The 18,498-nt window shown below is 52.6% G+C and overlaps 1 protein-coding gene across 3 annotated transcripts in view; it reads right to left on the bottom strand.

Moving 5' to 3' along the window:
• Positions 1 to 6,302, bottom strand: part of AGAP1 (ArfGAP with GTPase domain, ankyrin repeat and PH domain 1) — a 553,979-nt gene extending 547,677 nt beyond the window's left edge. For all 3 annotated transcript variants that reach the window (XM_047846407.1, XM_047846411.1, XM_047846409.1), the window contains exon 1: positions 6,115 to 6,302. In XM_047846407.1, coding sequence (XP_047702363.1) covers positions 6,115 to 6,277 — 163 coding nt within the window. In that variant the 5' untranslated portion in view covers positions 6,278 to 6,302. The remainder of the gene's footprint in view (positions 1 to 6,114) is intronic.
• Between the last annotated feature and the right edge of the window lie 12,196 nt (positions 6,303 to 18,498).

Genomic DNA, 18,498 nt, shown 5'->3' with positions numbered 1-18,498 from the left:
AGACTCACAAACTATAAACACCTGCGGGGGACACAGGAAAAAAGGATGCAAACTAAGGGATTTTAGTCTTAAGAAAATAAAGAGCCTGCTTTGGGACAAAAAAACACAGTGGTCGTAACAGGGCCACACGTTCTGTTGCAAAGGTTCCTGCAGCCGCTGTGGCTGCTTCTTGCTTCTGAGTCACTTCCTTCAGGCTCCCTGACAGCCCCCCCCCCCCAAGCTGCTAATAACACACAGCTCTCCTCTTTCCCTGAAATGTTCTTGTAGCTCCAAACCAGCGATACCAAAACGCATCATCTGCCAAATTATCAGAACAAGGGAATACTGAGGAACCCCATCTAAATACATCACACACCGGAGGGCACACACGCTAAATATCAACAATCTCCGAGAAGACAGGAAGGAAGGTCCACAGAACAGGAGACTAGGACTTAAAGGACATGGGACATCAGTGGTCCTAACTCCCTGCAGGATCCCCTTGATGATGTCCATCCCACCCATCCGACCACTCCCTTCACAGGGCACTCACTCCTCATCGAGGAGGTAGTGTGGACATCGATGTCAATTCATTCGGAACCGGCTTTAAATCCCTCCTCCACTAGGTTTAAGTTCTGTGGCCCTAAGCAACTCCCTGGCAGCTGGCCCTCCCCTCACCTGTAACCTGCACAAGAGGAGCCTTGGAGAGCAGGGCCCAAAGAACATGCCCCTTCTGCTGGAGCTCTTCCATCCACAGTGACGCTTCTCAAAGTGCGGTCCCTGCACCAGCAGCACGGGCAGCCTCTGGAAACTCGTTCGAAAAACACATTCTTGGGCCCCACTCCAGACCTAGAGAATTAGAAACTCAGGGGCTGGGGGCCAGCAATCTGCTTTCCCAAGCCCTCCATGTAATTCACACGTTCGGCTTGGAGAACCAGGCGGCTCTCCGTGTTATAATGAAGACGCCACGTTATGTCAGCTGCCTACGTCTGACCTTCGCTTACACCCAACGTAAAGAAACACCAACGTTTTCTGGAGAGCCTGGCTGAAAAAGGTGTTAGGATTCAGCAAGCAGATCCTTCCCTTTCCCTCTGCACACTAAGGAGAGCTCACTTCCGCCCCAGACACCACATGTAGCTGGACTCATTTCCACCCAAGCCAAACCCTGTTGGATCCAAAAGGTGCCCGGCCCTAACATCTGTACTCCTGCAGCAGGTTTCAAAACACCTTCCACTTCTGCCAGAGGGTAAGTGCCATTCATACAACCAATGATGGGCAAAAAGACCCAAACTCCAGAGAAAATGTTAGCCCCTCTGGCAAGCAACCCCTGGGCATCCTGAATCACTGAGGAGATTAAAAAAAAAAAAAAAAAAATGAACAGGATCTTATTTCTGCCCTCGAAACGCTCCCAGTCCTTCCGGCTGGAGCTGAGCCAAAGGAAGCCGGGGACACGAAGCAGGGGGCCTGAGTTCTGCCTGGGAGAGGTAGGGGAGACACTGCCCTGAGCCAGGTTGGGAGGGATGCCTGGATTGGGGAGGACTTAGATGCTGGTAAGGTATGAAATTTAACGTGGAAGCCAGAACCGCCAGCCCATGGAGGGAGAACTATTTTTAAGGAACATTTGTATCATAAGCAACATTTGTATCAATAACTAAAAGGCCCCATACCTGCACCCTTTGATTAAACTTGAAACATTTCGAATACAGTCCAAACTGGCAGAGAAAAATTACACTCATCCAAGGCAGGAAGAAGGTATTTGTTCCCCAGACACGTAGGTATGCAACAACCAGATTAAATAACCTTCTGTATGGAAACCAACTCTTACGAGTTCTGCCGTGGTAAGCAAGGCTGCAGAGAACGTAATACTTGCAGCCACGTGCAGCATCTCAAACCCTTCTCGTCTTGGGCGAAGGGAACACGGACATGGAACGGTTTGCACATACAGCCCACAGAAACCATCAAGAACCAGGACCTCTATCTCCAACTCACAAGGCGCTACGGAGCCAGCGGAAGTCACACCAACCCAGGTCAACTCTCTGGGGCAAGTTTCCCACCCTCGGGGGTGGCATCATGGGATCACCAACAGCATGATGGGAGATGATATGGGGGAAGCACGTTGCACTCTGCTGTGCACAGATGCTCGGCAATGCCGCTGGGCCATGGGATTAAGTGGTCCCTCGCCCCAACTTCTCAGGTCCCCCCCTTGCTGGGGCTCGGGCCTTGAAGCCTTCCGTCAAAGCGCCCTCACCGGAGCAGAGCTCTGCGGGTAAGGACCGGGCCACTGTGCCTCTCTGAAGCCTTCAAGAGGAAGCCACACAAACCAGCGGCAGGGCCAGTGGGGAGCCTGGTTCCCCCTAATCTGCCACCTGGTAAGGGTGGTGGGGGGCCCAACCGCCGGCCCAGCTCAATGAGCCTGTGTGTTGTCATTCCCCACCACGGCTCGGCTGCTGGCAGGCCGAATCACAACGTGCGATGCTGAAAGATGCATTATCCCTAAGAGAAGAACAAGTTTTATTTAACAAGGAAGGCAGCTGGCTCATTTACCTCGGCCCTGTCAACCCAACACACTTTCTAAAGGAGAACCCGAGGGGGGAACCCAACAGGTTGTCCACCCTGGAAGGCGCAGTTCCGGACTCATTTCCGGGTGTGGAGAACACCCAGGCTACAAGCTGCATTTCAGAGCACGCCACACCCCTGTGGGGAACCCCGCAGATCTGATCGGGTAAATGTGAAAAACAGCCGTGCTTCCCTAAAAGCCAGAGATCTGGGAGAAAAAATAAATCTGAGTCTGAAGTGAAAATTGGAAAAAAATACTTTTTTTTTTGAACAAGGTAATATTTTAAAACAAAAACAGAATCACATTTCCCATGCCCACAAACAGGGTCACAGACACATTCTTATTGGGGAATCTTGGTGAGCTCTTTCAAATGAGATCGTGCAATTCAGCCCATCACTGAGACACTTTTCCAATCCAGACCCACTTACGATCACTTTGAAATGAGCTTTGAATGGACGTTAGCTACACATCATTCCCTTTGACAAGGCCAGTCCTCACGCCAACAGCAAAAATTCCTGAAAACGCCAAAAAGAAAAGAAAAAAAAAGCAGGAAATTTTTAAATAAATGATGGCACAGCCAAGTGCTGGATTATCACTCCGAGAAACTGTCTCTCCAAAGTTTCTCGTAACAGTGGAAAGCGCTCCCAATACGTTCACCAAGAAGCTCTGAAACTATGAATCCAATGTTGTGTACGTACACACAGGCCTAGCTGGATGGTCCCTGAGATGCAGACTGTTTTCCGTTTGGCGGGACAAACGATTTTTAAACCATCTGCTATGATGTACACGTACTTTCCTGATGGGAAGTGGCTCTATTTTAAAATTCAGAAAGACATGTACTTTGCCACTGTATCACCCTAACCCGCAAGGCTCTCAGGCAGGGCAGATCCCTGTATGCTCTGAGTTAACTCCGCCGCTCCAGGCACCTGCTCCCTTACAGCACGGGGCTCCTGCAAACAGCTGTTGTCTCTGGGCCCCGTGGCAGTGCTCTTGGTTTCAGTAAGAGCGAGTAACCCAAGCCCTGCACAACTACACAAAAGTGTTTCTGCACAGTGTTCTTTGCATAGCAAAAAAATGTCGCCCTGCCAGAATTGAGCAATCCTCTCCACTTCCAAAACACTAAGAGCACAGACATAAATCACAACCGTACCTTAAAACTGGCACAGAGCAGGAGACCGTGTCATTATCGCAAACGGACTGGCCTCCCGTGAGAAGGGGCAGTGGAAGGTGCTTTGGGAGGCTACAGACCAAGGCTCTCCATTCAAATGATCCTTTGGTTCAGACCAGACTGAATGACCTCAGTCAAATTATCCCTCCTTGAACGGCCATCCTTTACCACACGAAGATAATGAAGCTGCCCCACATTCTCACGGGGTTGCTGCGGGGCCGCACAATGAGATTACAAATGCAAGAGTATTTCTGCTAAAGTTCTATACAAATGAAAGGTGGTATCATTGCTGATAACAAGGCAAAGAACAGAAGAGCATTTGAATGGCTCCTAAGCTCCGTTCACAGCCAAATGCAAAACAGACATTCCTTTTTCTAACAGAAAAATAACAGCAACATCAAAGCCCCAACTAGGATTCGTTCACTGATTCTGAACCTTATTAGAAATGACAAAGATTCCAGCCAAGAAGGGGCTTAACTTGTCACATGGTAAAGGTACCAAGGCAAGCTACCAAAAACCACCATCTAGGAACCACGTGATTTTTTTTTTTAAGAGAGAAAGAAGCGAAAAGAAAAATGTAACCACATCCTCTTGCTAGAAAGTCAGGATGCTTTGCTGGGAGTGCTTGAGACCCCAGAGCTTGGCTTCAAGAATGAGAAATGAAAACGAGGCGTCATGAATCACTCAGCTAGAGGTCTCTGCACAGCCACTAGGTGCTCTCGGTCAGGTGCATTCAATCCTTGTCTCGAGCTTTCATCATGTTTCATCAGACTTCTGTGGATGCAGCCAGAGAGCTGCAGAGAAACCAGGGAAACAGGCCCAGTGAGTGCCTCTCTCACTTTGACCACCACAGAGCCAGGGCTCCGGCTCTAGAGGAACCTTCATGCAGTATCACCCAGGCCACCGGCAGGTGCATGCTGGTCCCACGGCCCCCCACAAATCCTGTCGCAGGCACGTGGAGAGTCTACCTCTCGAGGAATCTGGAAACATCTTACTTACAGCGCCAACAAGGCGGCCGTGTGGTCTGACAGCCAGGTCCCACACAAGGCTGGAGCACTGCTCAGATCCTCCCAGTGAATTACGGAGTCCCCTACGGACATAGCTGGCCAATCAGCAGCCCGGCCGGGGCACTGTTCAAGTCCGTGGGGCTGCCAAATGCCAAAAAGGTCAGCACCACATCCACCCTCCCCATCTAACTGGCCAAGCGTCAAAGCAAGACACTCTGGGGCCAGTTGCACAGAATGCACGATGCCAAAGCAAAGCCTTCCTGTGGTCGATGCCCTCACAGATGGAGGGGAGCTAGGTGACTGCCTGCAGCCAGGCTTTTGGACAATCTCCTGCCAGGCCTTGGAACATTCTCAGTGTTCCTCAACAGCGGCCCCAGTGGCCTTTGGTTACGACAGTCGGTACCGCTGCCCACCCTGCAGGCCTTGTACCATCTCTGGCCAACCGAGGGGGAAAACATGCTGACTGAGCATGGCTGGGGTAGAACTCCACACTGACTGCCCACCTCGTCCCCCAGGTGGATCTCGGCCGGACCAAAACGGACAGGGCAAGGAGACAATCCTGAAGCCTAGTATCGGAGAAATAAAAGCCATCCCTAATCCCAAGAGAACACAGGCCCAGGAGAGGCAGAGCTCCGCACCTCTCCTGTAGCCAGCACCCTCGACCAGCGGGAAGAGTAAAGGGCCTTCCGGACATGTAAAAGTGAAACCCAGAGACTGAGGGACCACCCCTGTGCTTCTGGTAGGGCTCCTCTTCTAATACGACCCAAGACTTTTGGGAGAAAACACTCTATGGAGACCAGCCTTTGCACAGAGGCAGGTGGACACGCTCCTGGATGTGACACAGCCTGCCACCCGGGCTGGCTGTCTGCAAGGGCTCCATTTGGCGGCCTGCACAGGGCCCGAGTGGGGCAAAGACAGGAAGGGGGCGGCCTGGCCCCAACTAAACACGCGGGCCAGAACCCCCAGCCCAGCAGCACTTCTCAAAACGTCTCCAGCGTCTGGCAAAGACGCTCGGCCCTGGCCTGGTAACCTGCCACGGGTCCGGTGGCACCAACCCCTCCGGCTGCCTTCCCCCACCCCCACCCCCCGCCCCGGCATCGGTCGGGTCACTAGGGCGGCCCAGGACGCGGCAGCACCGAGCCACTTTCACACAGGAGAGAGAGACTCCGCTGCCCATTATCAAATGAACGCCGCCGGTCCAGCCTCCCCGGCCGAGCTGGCGGCGCCCTCGGCCTCCCCCCCGGCCGTCGCCCGGCCTTGCAGGACAGGAAGCAGGGGCAGCCGCGTGCCACGGCCCGGCGCGTGTGTACACACGCACGCACACACGCGCGCGCGCGCACCCCGCCGCGCCGGGGGCGCCCGCTCCCCCGCGCTTTCCAGAAGCCCCGCGGCGGCCCGGCCCTCACCTTCGATGGCGATGACGTGCTCCCGGATCTGGTTCTGCAGCACCGGCTCCTCCACGCGCTCCAGCAGCTCGTAGATGGAGTAGATGTTGGGGTGGACCGACTCGAAGCGCTGGATCTCGGCCCGGATGGCAGCCGAGTTGGCCAGCTGCTGCTGGTAGTTCATGGTGCAGGCGCCGCGCCCGGAGCCGCGCGCCCCCCGCCGCCGCCGCCGCCGCCGCCGCCGCCCCGCGCCCCGGGGCCCGCGGGCCGCCGAGCCCGGGGCGCCGCAGCCCCCGGGGAGCCGGGCCCGCCGGCGGCGGGCGGAGGAGGCGCGAGAAGAAAGGAGCGGGCGGAGCAGGCGCGGGGCCGGCCCGCGGACTCAGTTCATGGCCGGGACGCGCGGCCGGCGAGCGAGCGGGGCCCCGGCGCCCCGGGTCAGCGGGCCCCCATGGAGCGCGCCGCGGCGGGCGCGGCCGGCCCCGGAGGAGGCTCGCTCGGGCGCCTTCCTGCGCCGCAGCCGCCTTCCACCCCTAGGCGCTGCCCCGCCGAGCAGCCATTAAAGCCAGGCAGCCGCCGCGCTCCGAGCGCCGGGGCCGAGGGCCGCCCCCCTCCCCGGACAGTGGCCGCGCCGCTCCGGGCGCCCGGCCGCGGCGTGGGTCCGCGCGCTGCGTGCTGCGCCGCCCGCCGCGCCGGGGCCCCCCGCGCCGTGCCCGCCGTGCGCCGCCCGCCGAGCCGGGACCGAGCCGCAGGCGCCGCGCAAGCCGCGGAGCCCGCTCCGAGCGCCGCCCGCCGCCTGCCCGGCCGGCCCCCTCCCTGGCACGCAGGGCTCCGGCCCACGTCGGCCCCGCCTCCGCCCGCGCGCCCCGCCCGCCCGCGCGCTCGCCGCCCTCCGGCCGCCGCCGCTGCGTCCTCCGCGGCGCTTCCCAGCGCGCCGGATCCCGGGGAATTGCGCCAGGCTCCGCCCCGCGCCCGCCTCTGGGCTTCCTGGGACTTGTAGTCCGCGCCGCGCCGCGCCGCGTCCCTCCTGGCCGGGACCGCGGGTAGGCAGAGGCGCGCGGCCGGGGCCGGGGGCGGGCGGGGGGCGCGGGGCGGTCCCGCGGGGCGCACGGCCCTCCCCGCGGGCCCCTGCGCTGCCCTGGTGCCCTCGGGACCGGAAGGCGGGGCGCGAATCCGCCCCCGCCTCCGCACCCCCGCGTTTTCCTTTCCCAGCGGCTGGCTCCGGAAGGCGCTGCGACCCGCCGGTGTCCCACGGCCGGGCCGGGTTGGCTTGCCCCCCACCCGCATTTTTTAACTTTCAGAAAGTGACCTGAGTGCTTCCCCTTAATGAGGGAAATTTCTTCGCGAAGGCGAGAAGCCGCCTTACCCGGGGGGGCGTGGAGTTCACACTCCACGGGTGAACTGAAGTTTAAACGTGGGTGCGAGGGGGGATGATGTACCACGGAGGCTTCCTAGGCATCCTTTCCCCTTAGACAAAAGGGCTGAGAGGTATGGATTCTACGGATCGTACTCCGCCGGCTCCGAGTGGGTCCCCAGTCCCCTGTGAACCCCCACCGCAACCCCCGCGTAAGCCCAGCCCCGGGACCCCGCGGAGCCGGACCGCACTGCAGCAGCGGCCTCGGCGCGCAGAGGGCTCTCCCCGCAAGCAAATGGGGTCGTTGCAGACGTGCGGAACACCAGGGCCAATCGGTGGCCCCACGGGGCCGGGTTTGTGCGCCCTAGGCAAGTCCCTGCGCCCCACCCACCCCAGTGGTCCTTTGGAAACCGAACAACGCCGCCCAGCCATCCCTGAGCAAAGCCGGCTGAGCCTTCCCCGGATTCGCCTGCACCCTGCATATTGCACCCTGATATCCAACCTCGCTGGGCTCACAAGCCCCCCCCCCCAGGCAAATGTGCCCATCATCTTTGGCATTCTGAGCCTTTGCTCCTGCCCTCCTCCCTGATATCCAACCTCGCTAGGCTCACAAGCCCCCCCCCCCCCAGGCAAATGTGCCCATCATCTTGGCATTCTGAGCCTTTGCTCCTGCCCTCCTCCCGGTCCCCAAGTCCCGTCAGGGTTCCTGACATACTTAGAGTTCACTGCTCCATCTGTGATATGCCTCTGGCTTTACACTTATTGTAACTAACTAATAACCGGGATGCCGTCATGTGGCCTCACTTTACTTAACCTATCAGCAGGCGTTGGTCACTCCCTCTCCTGGAAACCCCTTCTTCTCCTGGCTGCTGAGATAACGTGCTCATCAGGCTTTCCTACTACTTCCCTGGCTTCTCAGCCCCTTTTGTGATTCCTGCTTGCTTCCCTAACCTCTGAAATATGGAGGGAGGTGGGGCTTGTCCCCGGGCCTCTTCTCTTTTCTGTACGCAGTGATCTCTGTCATTTGGCTTTGAACATCACACACAGTACAGGTTCATGAACCTCAGATTCATCTCTCCAGCCCAGACCTCACCCCTGAATAACAAATGCGTATGCAACTGCCTCTACATCTCTGGGACGCCCGCTGGCAGTTTAAATCCAACATCTCAGGCTGAACTCTTGCTATCCCTTCCCCCTGCTCCTCCTGAAATCATCCCCATCCCACTTATGGGCAACTTCTCTCTTCCGTTTGCTCAGGGTAACAACTTGGTGCCATCCTGGATGCCTCTCCTCGTGGCCCAGGTGGTGTCAGCTATACTCCAAAAGATCCAGAATCCCACTGCCCCTCACCACACCCTGTCACCACTGCTGTGTCCTCATCATCTCGCCTCTGGGTTATCGCTAGGTGATTGATCTAACCATCCATCTCCCTGCTTCTTACCTTGTGCCCTTACAGTCTATTCTCAATAACAGTCTATTCTCTGATGAACCTTTTAAAACCTAAGTTAGGTCATGTGACACCCCTGCTCAAAACCCTCCCATGACTCCCATCCCACTCAAAGTGAAATCTAGCTCTCACTCTTGCCTCCGAAGCTGTATAGGCACCAGTGCCTGTCAAAAGCTATGTGGGGTTTGAGCATTTCCCCTACTGGTAAGCTAACAAGTTAGCGTGCTGCAATGTCATGGATGCCTGCAGAAGACAAGAGACTCCTGGGTCAGAAACAAAGGACTTTATCATTCCCAGCAATAGCAGCAGCTAGATCATCAGCACTTTCATGCGCCATTTCACTGAGCCCCCTTCCCATAGGGCCACGAGGTCCAGAGGCACACTGAGTGGGCTGCCCTAGAGGCAACTCTGAGCTTAGAGAACCTTTTATATGGAAAGTAAGCATGTCTGCCCTTAACTGTGAACAGGAAACACTATCTCCATCTGCCAAGGCTGTTTGCCCTGCAAAGGATCTTGAAGAGGTGTTTCAGAGCAAAGACAGTCCGTGTCTCTGCCCGCAGATGGGCAAAAGGATGAGAGACCAATGAAGGATGGTCTGTCCTCTTTAGCCACACTGTGGACCTCCTTGCTTTCCTTAAGCACACCAGGCACATCCCCGCCTCAGGTGTTGCACTCGGTGTTTCCTCTGTCGGGAATATGCTTCCTCAGCAACCATGTGGTTCCTCCACTTACTTCACGTATTTGTTCCAAATGCACCTTCTCAGGAAGGCTTGGCCAGACACCCTGTCTAAAATGGTGTCCCTCTTCACCAATACTTCATGTCTCACTTCCTCACTGTGGCAGGAAGAAGATGCCCACATCCTAATCCCTGAAACCTGTAAATATGTTACCTTTCATGGCAAAGGGCTTTGCAGATGTGATCAACTTAAGGATGCTCAGATGGGGACATTTTCCTGGACCGTGTGTGTGGGTCCAGTGTAATCACAAGGGTCCTCATAAAAAGGAAGCAAGAGGGTCAGTGTCAGAGAAGGAGATGGGAGTCCAGATGTGGGGGTCAGAGAGAAAGAGAGAGAGAGAGAGGTTGGAAGATGCTACATAGTGCTGGCTTTGGAGATGGAGGAAGGAGCCATGAGCCAAGGAACGTACGCAGCTTCTAGAAGCCGGAAAGCCAGCACAACGGATCTTTTTCTAGAGGATCCAGAAGGAACACAGCCTTGTTGACACACTTGTGGCATGTAACTTCCAGAACTATAAGGTAGTAAATTTGTATTTACACCATTAAGTTTGTGCTCATTTGTTTCAGCAGCAGATAGGAAACTAATATACTTGTTTTATGTTTTTCTTAGCACTTCCCTGTCTGAGACAATACGTACTTTACTTATTTATCTTAGGTAGAGTCTGTGTCTGCCTCTAAAATATAAGCTCCACAAAGGCCAGGATTTTTGTGTTTTGTTCCCTATTTGATCCTCAGCACCTGTAAGAAGTACCCTACATAGTAGATGCCCAGTAAATGCTTGTCAAACGAAGGGCTTCCCCATTAAATTGTAACTTCCATGAAGACAGGACCATCTCTCATCTGCACAGTTGCTTGGTCATTGCAGGAGCAATAAATAGTCAATAAATTAATGAAAGAGCAAACATCTCTCAAAAAGTAAGACTCTCCTCTTGCCATGCACATAGCAGGTATTCAACAAATGTTAGCCAAATTGAAATGAAAGTCCGTTTCCCCAGCAACACGAGACCCAGTGGCATTCACCAGAAGGTTACTTTAGCTTCATCGTATGCAAATACAGCCAAGAATTCTGGCCATTTTTGATATGATAGTCCTTCCTAGGACTTCTATTTATGAGTGAAAACCTCACTATGAGACCAAGCTGGCCCTCACCGTAATGAATTTCTCCTGTGACCAGAAGAATCCAGGAAAACGCTAATAACCATCCCATTCATTCATTCATTCATTCTCTCATTTCCTCATTCAACCAATCTTTGTTCATTTACCTACTAATCCTGGGCAGGGTGCCACGTTCTAGGAACACAAAGATGAAAAAGATGATACCTGCCTTTCATGAGCTCACATTCCAGGAGACTATCCGTAGAAGAGGCACTGCTTTCAGGGTTCAGCATGTGAATCCAAGTCCAAGATCATGACCAGAGAGTAAGTGAGGACAGCTGTGGATGAAGGCATCCATGAAGACCCTCCACACACACACACACACATGAACACTGAGTTCACACACAAACACATCCCGTGGCTGAGTTAGAGTTGGGTGAATAATTCTGGTAATGTCCAATGAAAAGTGGGAACTCAGGGCAATTCTGCGGGTGACCGGCCATAGACCTACACGTTCTCTCAGAGCACAGCAGTGCAGATTGGGTGGTCCATAGGAATAATTTTACAGCCATAACCTTAAACATCAAAACGCTCCCCATCCCCCAACCCACAGAGCTGCCCTTACACCCAGCTATTCCACCTAAATCATCTCTAAGAAGTGTTTTAGAAAATTCATGATGTATTATGTGTCTTTGGATTTTTTGTGTGCTTGACCCATTTGCCCAAGCTTGATTTGATTTCGTCGGATTATTTTGTACATATGGTTGAAGGGCTGCGAGATTTTGATTTGGCATGTGTGTGGGCTGTAATATGACAGAGGTCAACTCATCTCATGGGGTCATCTGCAGAGGGCAGTGGGGAGCTTTGGAGAATCAGTGTCCCATAAAGGCTTTGGGCTCCTGGGGAAGGTGGGGAAGAGTCGTATAGAGGTAGGAGAGAAGAGCAGGGACCAGGAGGAGGGGGAATTCAGAAAGTGCCCACATTACACTTCCTCATCTTACATTTCCCCCAGGACAGATTTTTGCCTCTGGGGAAATGACTCTGGGATGGAGATCAGAACACACCCATAGTGTTTGTAGTTTGGGCACTCGGCTGATCTTGGCTGCTCTGTGCAGGGCCATTCGCTTCTACCCCACGTAGCTCTCATTCTCCCCCTGGCACCATAGGCTAGACCAGGCAGGTACATCTGTTAGTAACAGCGGAAGTTCAAGAGAACAAGCCCCAACGGGCAAGCGTATTTCAAACATCCGTAAGCAAGTCACAAAGCTGAGCCCAGAGTAAGGGGAAGGAAGCATGGCCCACTCCCAGTGGGATGGCCCTGCGAAGTGACTGGGCAGGTGTGGATGAATAATCCCGCTACTGGGAGGCAGCACAGAGTCGGCTCCTAGCCTGGTCTATCGTGCCATCCTTGGCCATGCAACCCCGTGATTCTGTTGACATTGTGTTCATCGGTCAGTCATTTGGCCCAGGGAGGAAAGCAGTGACATGTCACAGGTGGTCATGAGCATTGAAATGATTTATGTGTCAGGTGCTTTGCAAGGGAGTAAGCGTTTCCGTGAGCCTCAGTTTTCCTAGCTGTAAAAGATAGATGATAATAATACCTAAAACACAGCTTTCGGGGCCCCTGGGTGGCTCAGTCAGTTAGACATCTGACTTCAGCTCAGGTCACTATCTCACGGTTTGTGGGTTCGAGCCCCACGTCGGGCTCTGTGCTGTCAGCACGGAGCCTGCTTCGGATCCTCTGTCTCCCTCTCTCACTGCCCCTCCTGGCCCTCAAAACGTAAAACATTGAAAAAAATTTAAACACAGCTTTCCCAAGTTCACATAGCTATTATAGGTGACTGAGCCCGGATCTGTTTGACTCCACTTCCCTGAGGGAATCATGGAGGGACGTTGTGCACCTTTTCTCTATGCGTGACCTCCCAACCATCGAATGCAGCAAGGACAGTGACGCAGGATGTCTGAGAGGGGCTCATGTACAGCAGGGCCACTTCTGCTCGTCTTTTCCTCCTCTTCCCCGCGCTTCCGGCCCCTTCCGCTTGCCCTTGGCCACCACGTTGTGAAGAATCTGAGCCACATGAAGATGCCACATGTGGATAAGACATCGTTCAGATGATTCCAGCTCTCCTGCTGAGGCCCCAGCTGCGAGAGGGGGAGAAACCCGTCATCCCCTCTGTGCCTCGTCTGAATCCCCGACTCACAGAAACTCGGAGACATAATAAATGATTCTTTCCGTTTCAAGCCGCTACAGTTTGGAGTAGTTTGTGCCATAGTAATAGATACTGATAGACAATCCTTGAACCCTGTGAAAATGTCTGAGAATCGTGGCGCGTATGGGAGAGGACGTGTGTAAGACGTTTTCGTTCTTGAGTCATCATTCATTGAGCCTTTACCCCGAACCAGGGACGCCTTGAAAAGAGCCCACTTTCCCCACCAGTTCTGCTTCTCAGCTCCAGGCGGCCCTTATCTGAGGGCCATGCCTCATCCTCATCCAGAGCAGTATTCTCTGTTCTCTATTGCTACCCAAACTTAATGGCTTCAACCACACAAGTGTGCTATTCTCTCCTTCTAGAAGACTTCCCTGGGTCTCCCCAGACTGCAATCAAGGTGTCAATGGCCACGTTCATTTCCACAGGCTCTGGGTAGGATCTGTTTCCTTCTTGCCTCCCAACCTCTTTAGGCTGTCCTCACTCCCTGGCTTGTGGCCCCTTCCTCCATCGATGTCACAGCCAGCGAAGATGAGTGGAGTTTTCCTCACATCACATCACCCTCTCCTTTGTTGCTGGCTCTTGCTTTTTGGAACATCTGTGATTCCATTGACCCCACATGGATAATCCAGGATAATTTCCCCCTCTCAAGGTCATCTTATTTGGAACCTTAGTTCCACCTGCAATCTTTGTTCCTCTCTGACATGTATGGTAACATCTCCAAGGGTTCTGGGCATTAGGACACAGACATCTTTGGGGAGGAGTTACACTATTCTGTCGGTATCACAGTAATAAACTCTGCCATTGTCCAATAGGCAACATCTAATACTGTTGTTGACTATTTGGTGTTGTCACAGGTAATAGTTGCATTGAAACCCATGAGTAACCAGAAGAGTTTTCAGAGGAAATGCTAGGTTGCCGCAATCAGCCTTGGACCCGCTGACAACACTCAATTGCCAGGTAGCTATTTGGGATTCATGAGATCTGGGTAACCTGGTAAGTCACCTGCCACCAACATGTTCAGGACCCCACACAGGACCCCGTGGCCCCCAACCCAAGGTGAAGGAAAACGGAAATACAGACGAGCACGGCTTTTAAAGGCTCATGCCTTTCTGTCTTTTATGCTGGCATATTTAGGTCAGTGAGTGGTTATTTGTAGGGTTAGAAGAATATCTTCCTCTTATGAAAAGTAAACAAAATGAGCAGTACTGTTTTGCGTAAGGTCCTTTTAAAAAGATTTCGCATGTAATAGGTAGCCTTAAAATTAATTTAATGAACGATGTATGGCTTTTATCTACATTTCCAAAATCCCACCAGCAAGGCAAATGGTTCCTACTTGAAATCCAAGTTTTACCCCTCCACGTGTCATGAAAATGAGGATGTGGTTGTTAAGGGCTCTTAGAAAGTTTTAGGGATAACAGACACAGGGCAAGGGTAAATCAGAGTTCAAAGGGATAGGGCAAATTAAAACCGAACGCTGGATGTTACTTTTCTCAGAAGTTCCTTGGTCACGGCCATTGGGATCCCTCACCTTTGATCTTTCCACTCAGGCCCCTCCCTTCTCTTGGGGCCATGCTCCTCTCCTCGCCCATCTTGAATTTCCAGGAAGGAATTTGCCCCAAACCACGATACTGTGTGGTACTCACTTTGCCTCTTTGGATAAAGACCAAGGGGGCCAAAAAAAAGGTCCATCACTATATTCCTCTGAATTAAGGAGTAATTGTCACTCAGAGATGATTTCTATGGGTCATGATTCTTCAATAGGTTGAAAGATTAATTCTATCAGTGAAGTACAGGATATAATGGGCAGAAAGGGGTAGAATAGAATAGAATAGAATAGAATAAAATAGAAGGAATAGAATAGGGTGGAATGGAATGGAATGGAATGGAATAGAACAGAATAGAGCACAACACAACAGAATATCAGTGCATCAGAGGCGGTAGGGGTGAGTACTATTTATAGAGGGAATGATTACTCCGTGAACTTCTGTGACTCAGTAACGCAGAGAGTAAGTACTGTCTCTCAGAGGACAAGCATGTAAGCACAATGCCCACCCTGCCTTCCACCTGGATGTCTTTGCTCAGCATAACTCTTCCGGAGTCCCCATGTTGTATCAGCTTCTATGGCTGTTGTAACAAATTACCACAAATTCAGTGGTATAGAGCAACATGCCTTTAATGTCTTACCTTTCTGAAATAGGTGTCACTGGGTTGACATCAAAGTGTTTGGAGGCTCCAGGGGAGAATCTCTTTCCTTGCCTTTTCTTTCTTTCTTCTTTTTTTCCCAAGAATTTTTTGTAATTTTTTTTTAATGTTTTATTTATTTTTGAGAGGGAGAGAGACAGAGGGTAAGTGGGGGAGGGGCAGAGAGAGAGGGAGACACAGAATCCGAAGCGGGCTCCAGGCTCTGAGCTGTCGGCACAGAGCCCAGCATGGGGCTCGAACCCATGAACCGCAAGATCATGACCTGAGCCAAAGATGGAAGTTTAGAGACTGAGCCACCCAGGTGCCCCTGTTTCCTTGCCTTTTCCAGCTGCAAAAGGCTTCCTGTGTTCCCTGGCTCATGGCCCCTTGCTCCCTCTTCACTTCTTTTTTAAGTTTATTTATTTATTTTGAGAGGGAGAGAGAGCATGATCAGGGGAGGGGCAGACAGAACCCAAAGCAGGCCCCTCACTGTCATCACAGAGCTCGACTTGGGACTTGAACTCAAGAACCGCGAGATCATGACCTCAGCCAAGCTAGAGAATTGGCCGGCTGCTCAACGGCTGAGCCACTGACTCTGCCTGCCCGGCCTTCCTCCCTCTTCAAAGCCAGCCGTGTGTCCAATCTTCTCACCTCCCTCTGACTCTCCTGCCTCCCGCTTAGAAGGTGTGTGGTTACATGGGGCCCACTGGGGTGATCCAGGATAATCGCCCCAGTTCAGGAGCCTTAATTTAACCACACCTGCAAAGTCCCTTCTGTCACGCAAGATAGACTTTTCACAGGTTCCCGGTATGGGGTGTGGACATCTTTGGGGCCTTTATTCCTCTTACCTCTGATGCTGTAAATGCAGTAGAAACAAATGTGATATAAACAGTCATGTCATGGGGCGCCTGGGTGGCTCAGTCGGCTAAGCATCCAACTTCAGCTCAGGTCATGATCTCCCGGTTCGTGGGTTTGAGCCCTGCGCTGGGCTCTGTGCCGACAGCTCGGAGCCTGGAGCCGCTTGGGATTCTGTGTCTCCCTCTCTCTCTGCCCCTCCCCCACTCATGCTCCGTCTCTCTCAGTCTCAGAAATAAATAAACATAAATTTTAAAAATGTTTTTAGTGTTTATTTTTAAGAGAGACAGAGAGAGACGGAGCATGAGTGGGGGAGGGGCAGAGAGAGAGGGAGACACAGAATCCGAAGCAGGTTCCAGGCTCTGAGCTGTCAGCACAGAGCCCGACATGAGGCTCCGACCCACAGACTGTGAGATCGTGACCTGAGCTGAAGTCGGACGCTCAACCGACTGAGCCACCCAGGCGCCCCTAAAAACATTTTTAAACAGTCATGTTCTATATATATATATATATATATATATATATATATACACACATATATATACACTTTGAGGACATCATGCTCGCTGAAAGAATCAGTCACAGAAAGGCAAATACTGCATTCTAAGTATATAGTTCCGTGACATTAAGTACATTCACATAGCTGTGCCTCCCATATGCAGAGCTTTTCCATCTTGTAAAACTGAAATAACATCCCCATTAAATACAATTCCCATTCTTGCTCCCCCAGCCCCTGGAGACCACTATTCTACTTTCTGTCTGTATGGATTTGACTCCTCTAAGCGGGATCATGCGGGATCTGCCTTTCCGTGACTTCTGCGACTGGCTTCTTCCAGTGAGCGTGATGGCCTCCAGAACTTGCTTCCTTTTGAAGGCTATGTAACCTTCCATTGTATGTATATAAATGATACATAATGTTCATATCACATTTGCTTACCTCCTCATCCATCAACGGACACTTGGGTTGTTTCCATCTTTTGACTATTGCGAACGAGGACTCTACGAACACGGGTGTGTAAATACTTCCTGGAGACCCTGCCTTCATTGCCTTTGGGGGTGTTTATCCAGAGGAGGGATTGCTGGACAAGCCAAGTCCTCATAACCACATGTCAAACGAAACTCAGTCTGCTTTCAGGGCGGGGTTGCAGCTCCTCAGATTCGTGCCGGACAGAAGGCACTGGAAGGCTGCAGTCTGAGCGTGCCATGGAATCATTGCTGCGGAAGGGACCTCGAAGTCCCTTTCCCACACTGATGAGAAAACTGAGGCCCCACGGATGAAGTCACTTCCCCAACCTGCACCGCTAGTTAGAAACAGACCCAGCAGCGGTGCTGAGCCTGTGAGGGCCACCAGGTCCCCACGTGGGGACACAGGGGTGGGGACACCTCACACGGCTGCAGACCCAGCAGGCTTGTGGTGTGAGGGTGCCCAGAGCAGAGGAAGTGCCAGCCCCAGGGCAGAAACGCACTGCTCAGTGGAAATGCCCCTCCCCCTTCCCGGTGGCAATACAGCCGCACAGCGACTGTCGCCCTGGCAGGTTTCCGCGGGCCCAGCTGCCGTTACTGCTCCCCTGTCCCGAACGAAGGTAAAAGGCAAAGATGCCTCGCTCTCCTAGCAACCCCCTCAAGCCATTCCCCGCGTGCCACGAAAACACTGGGGAGTGTTCATGTCAGCTACGGGGGTGTGAAAAACGCATCCATAATTTGCACGCTGACCTTAGATTTGCAGCAGTTTTAGAGGCAGGCGTCGCTGGAGACACGTGCTCACACAATTGTGCAAATCACTTCTGCGAATCAGGTGCAAAACGCGTGATAATTCTGAGTGCATGAATTTTTCTCTCATAAAATGCAAGATTAATTTGCCTATACACACTCTGTGCGCAGATTAAGGAGCTGGTTTGATACGCAGGGCTTGGGCTGATGAACAAATGAGACATTGAGAAATCAGATGCAAATGAGTCGTTTACAGACACTTCTGAAATTATATAATCGTCTCCCAGATCATGTGAAAGCCAAGTAATGATTTAGAATGAATCTACCGAGGCAGCTAAAAGGACGGTTTCTGTGATGTTTACCAACCGCCCATCTCTCATCACATTTGTCACGTAGTTTTGAAAGCCCCTTCACGCCTTTTGTTTTCTAGACTGCCTGCTGCAGTCTCTTTGGGGGCTTCGTTCAACTTTAGGATTTCGTACGTTTGGTAATCTGTTCCTCGCGGCGTACCTTCTGAATGTATGCAAAACGACACCGACCACCAAGGAGTGCTTTTCTGTTCTCCAATTTTCATTTGGTTTCCAAATACAGGTTCAGTTTAAATATTTATCGAATCGCCACTGAGTCCTTGGCGTCTTCCAAAGTTCTCTCGTTTAACCTTTCTCAGACCTTGCGGGCTGGGTCGGGGGGCGGTGACGTACCCCAAGCCACCGCCGGAAGAGACACACGCACCCACGATGAAAGCCCAGCTTTCTGTTTTCTGAGTGTAAGCCCCTGTGCCTTCCTTCCTCACCGCAGCGTCCCTCCTGATGTTAAAAAA

Source organism: Prionailurus viverrinus, unplaced genomic scaffold, assembly GCF_022837055.1.
Source record: "Prionailurus viverrinus isolate Anna unplaced genomic scaffold, UM_Priviv_1.0 scaffold_39, whole genome shotgun sequence".
NCBI lineage: Eukaryota > Metazoa > Chordata > Mammalia > Carnivora > Felidae > Prionailurus > Prionailurus viverrinus.
Note: the sequence above shows the minus strand (reverse complement) of the source record. Positions and strands in the feature narration are given on the sequence as shown.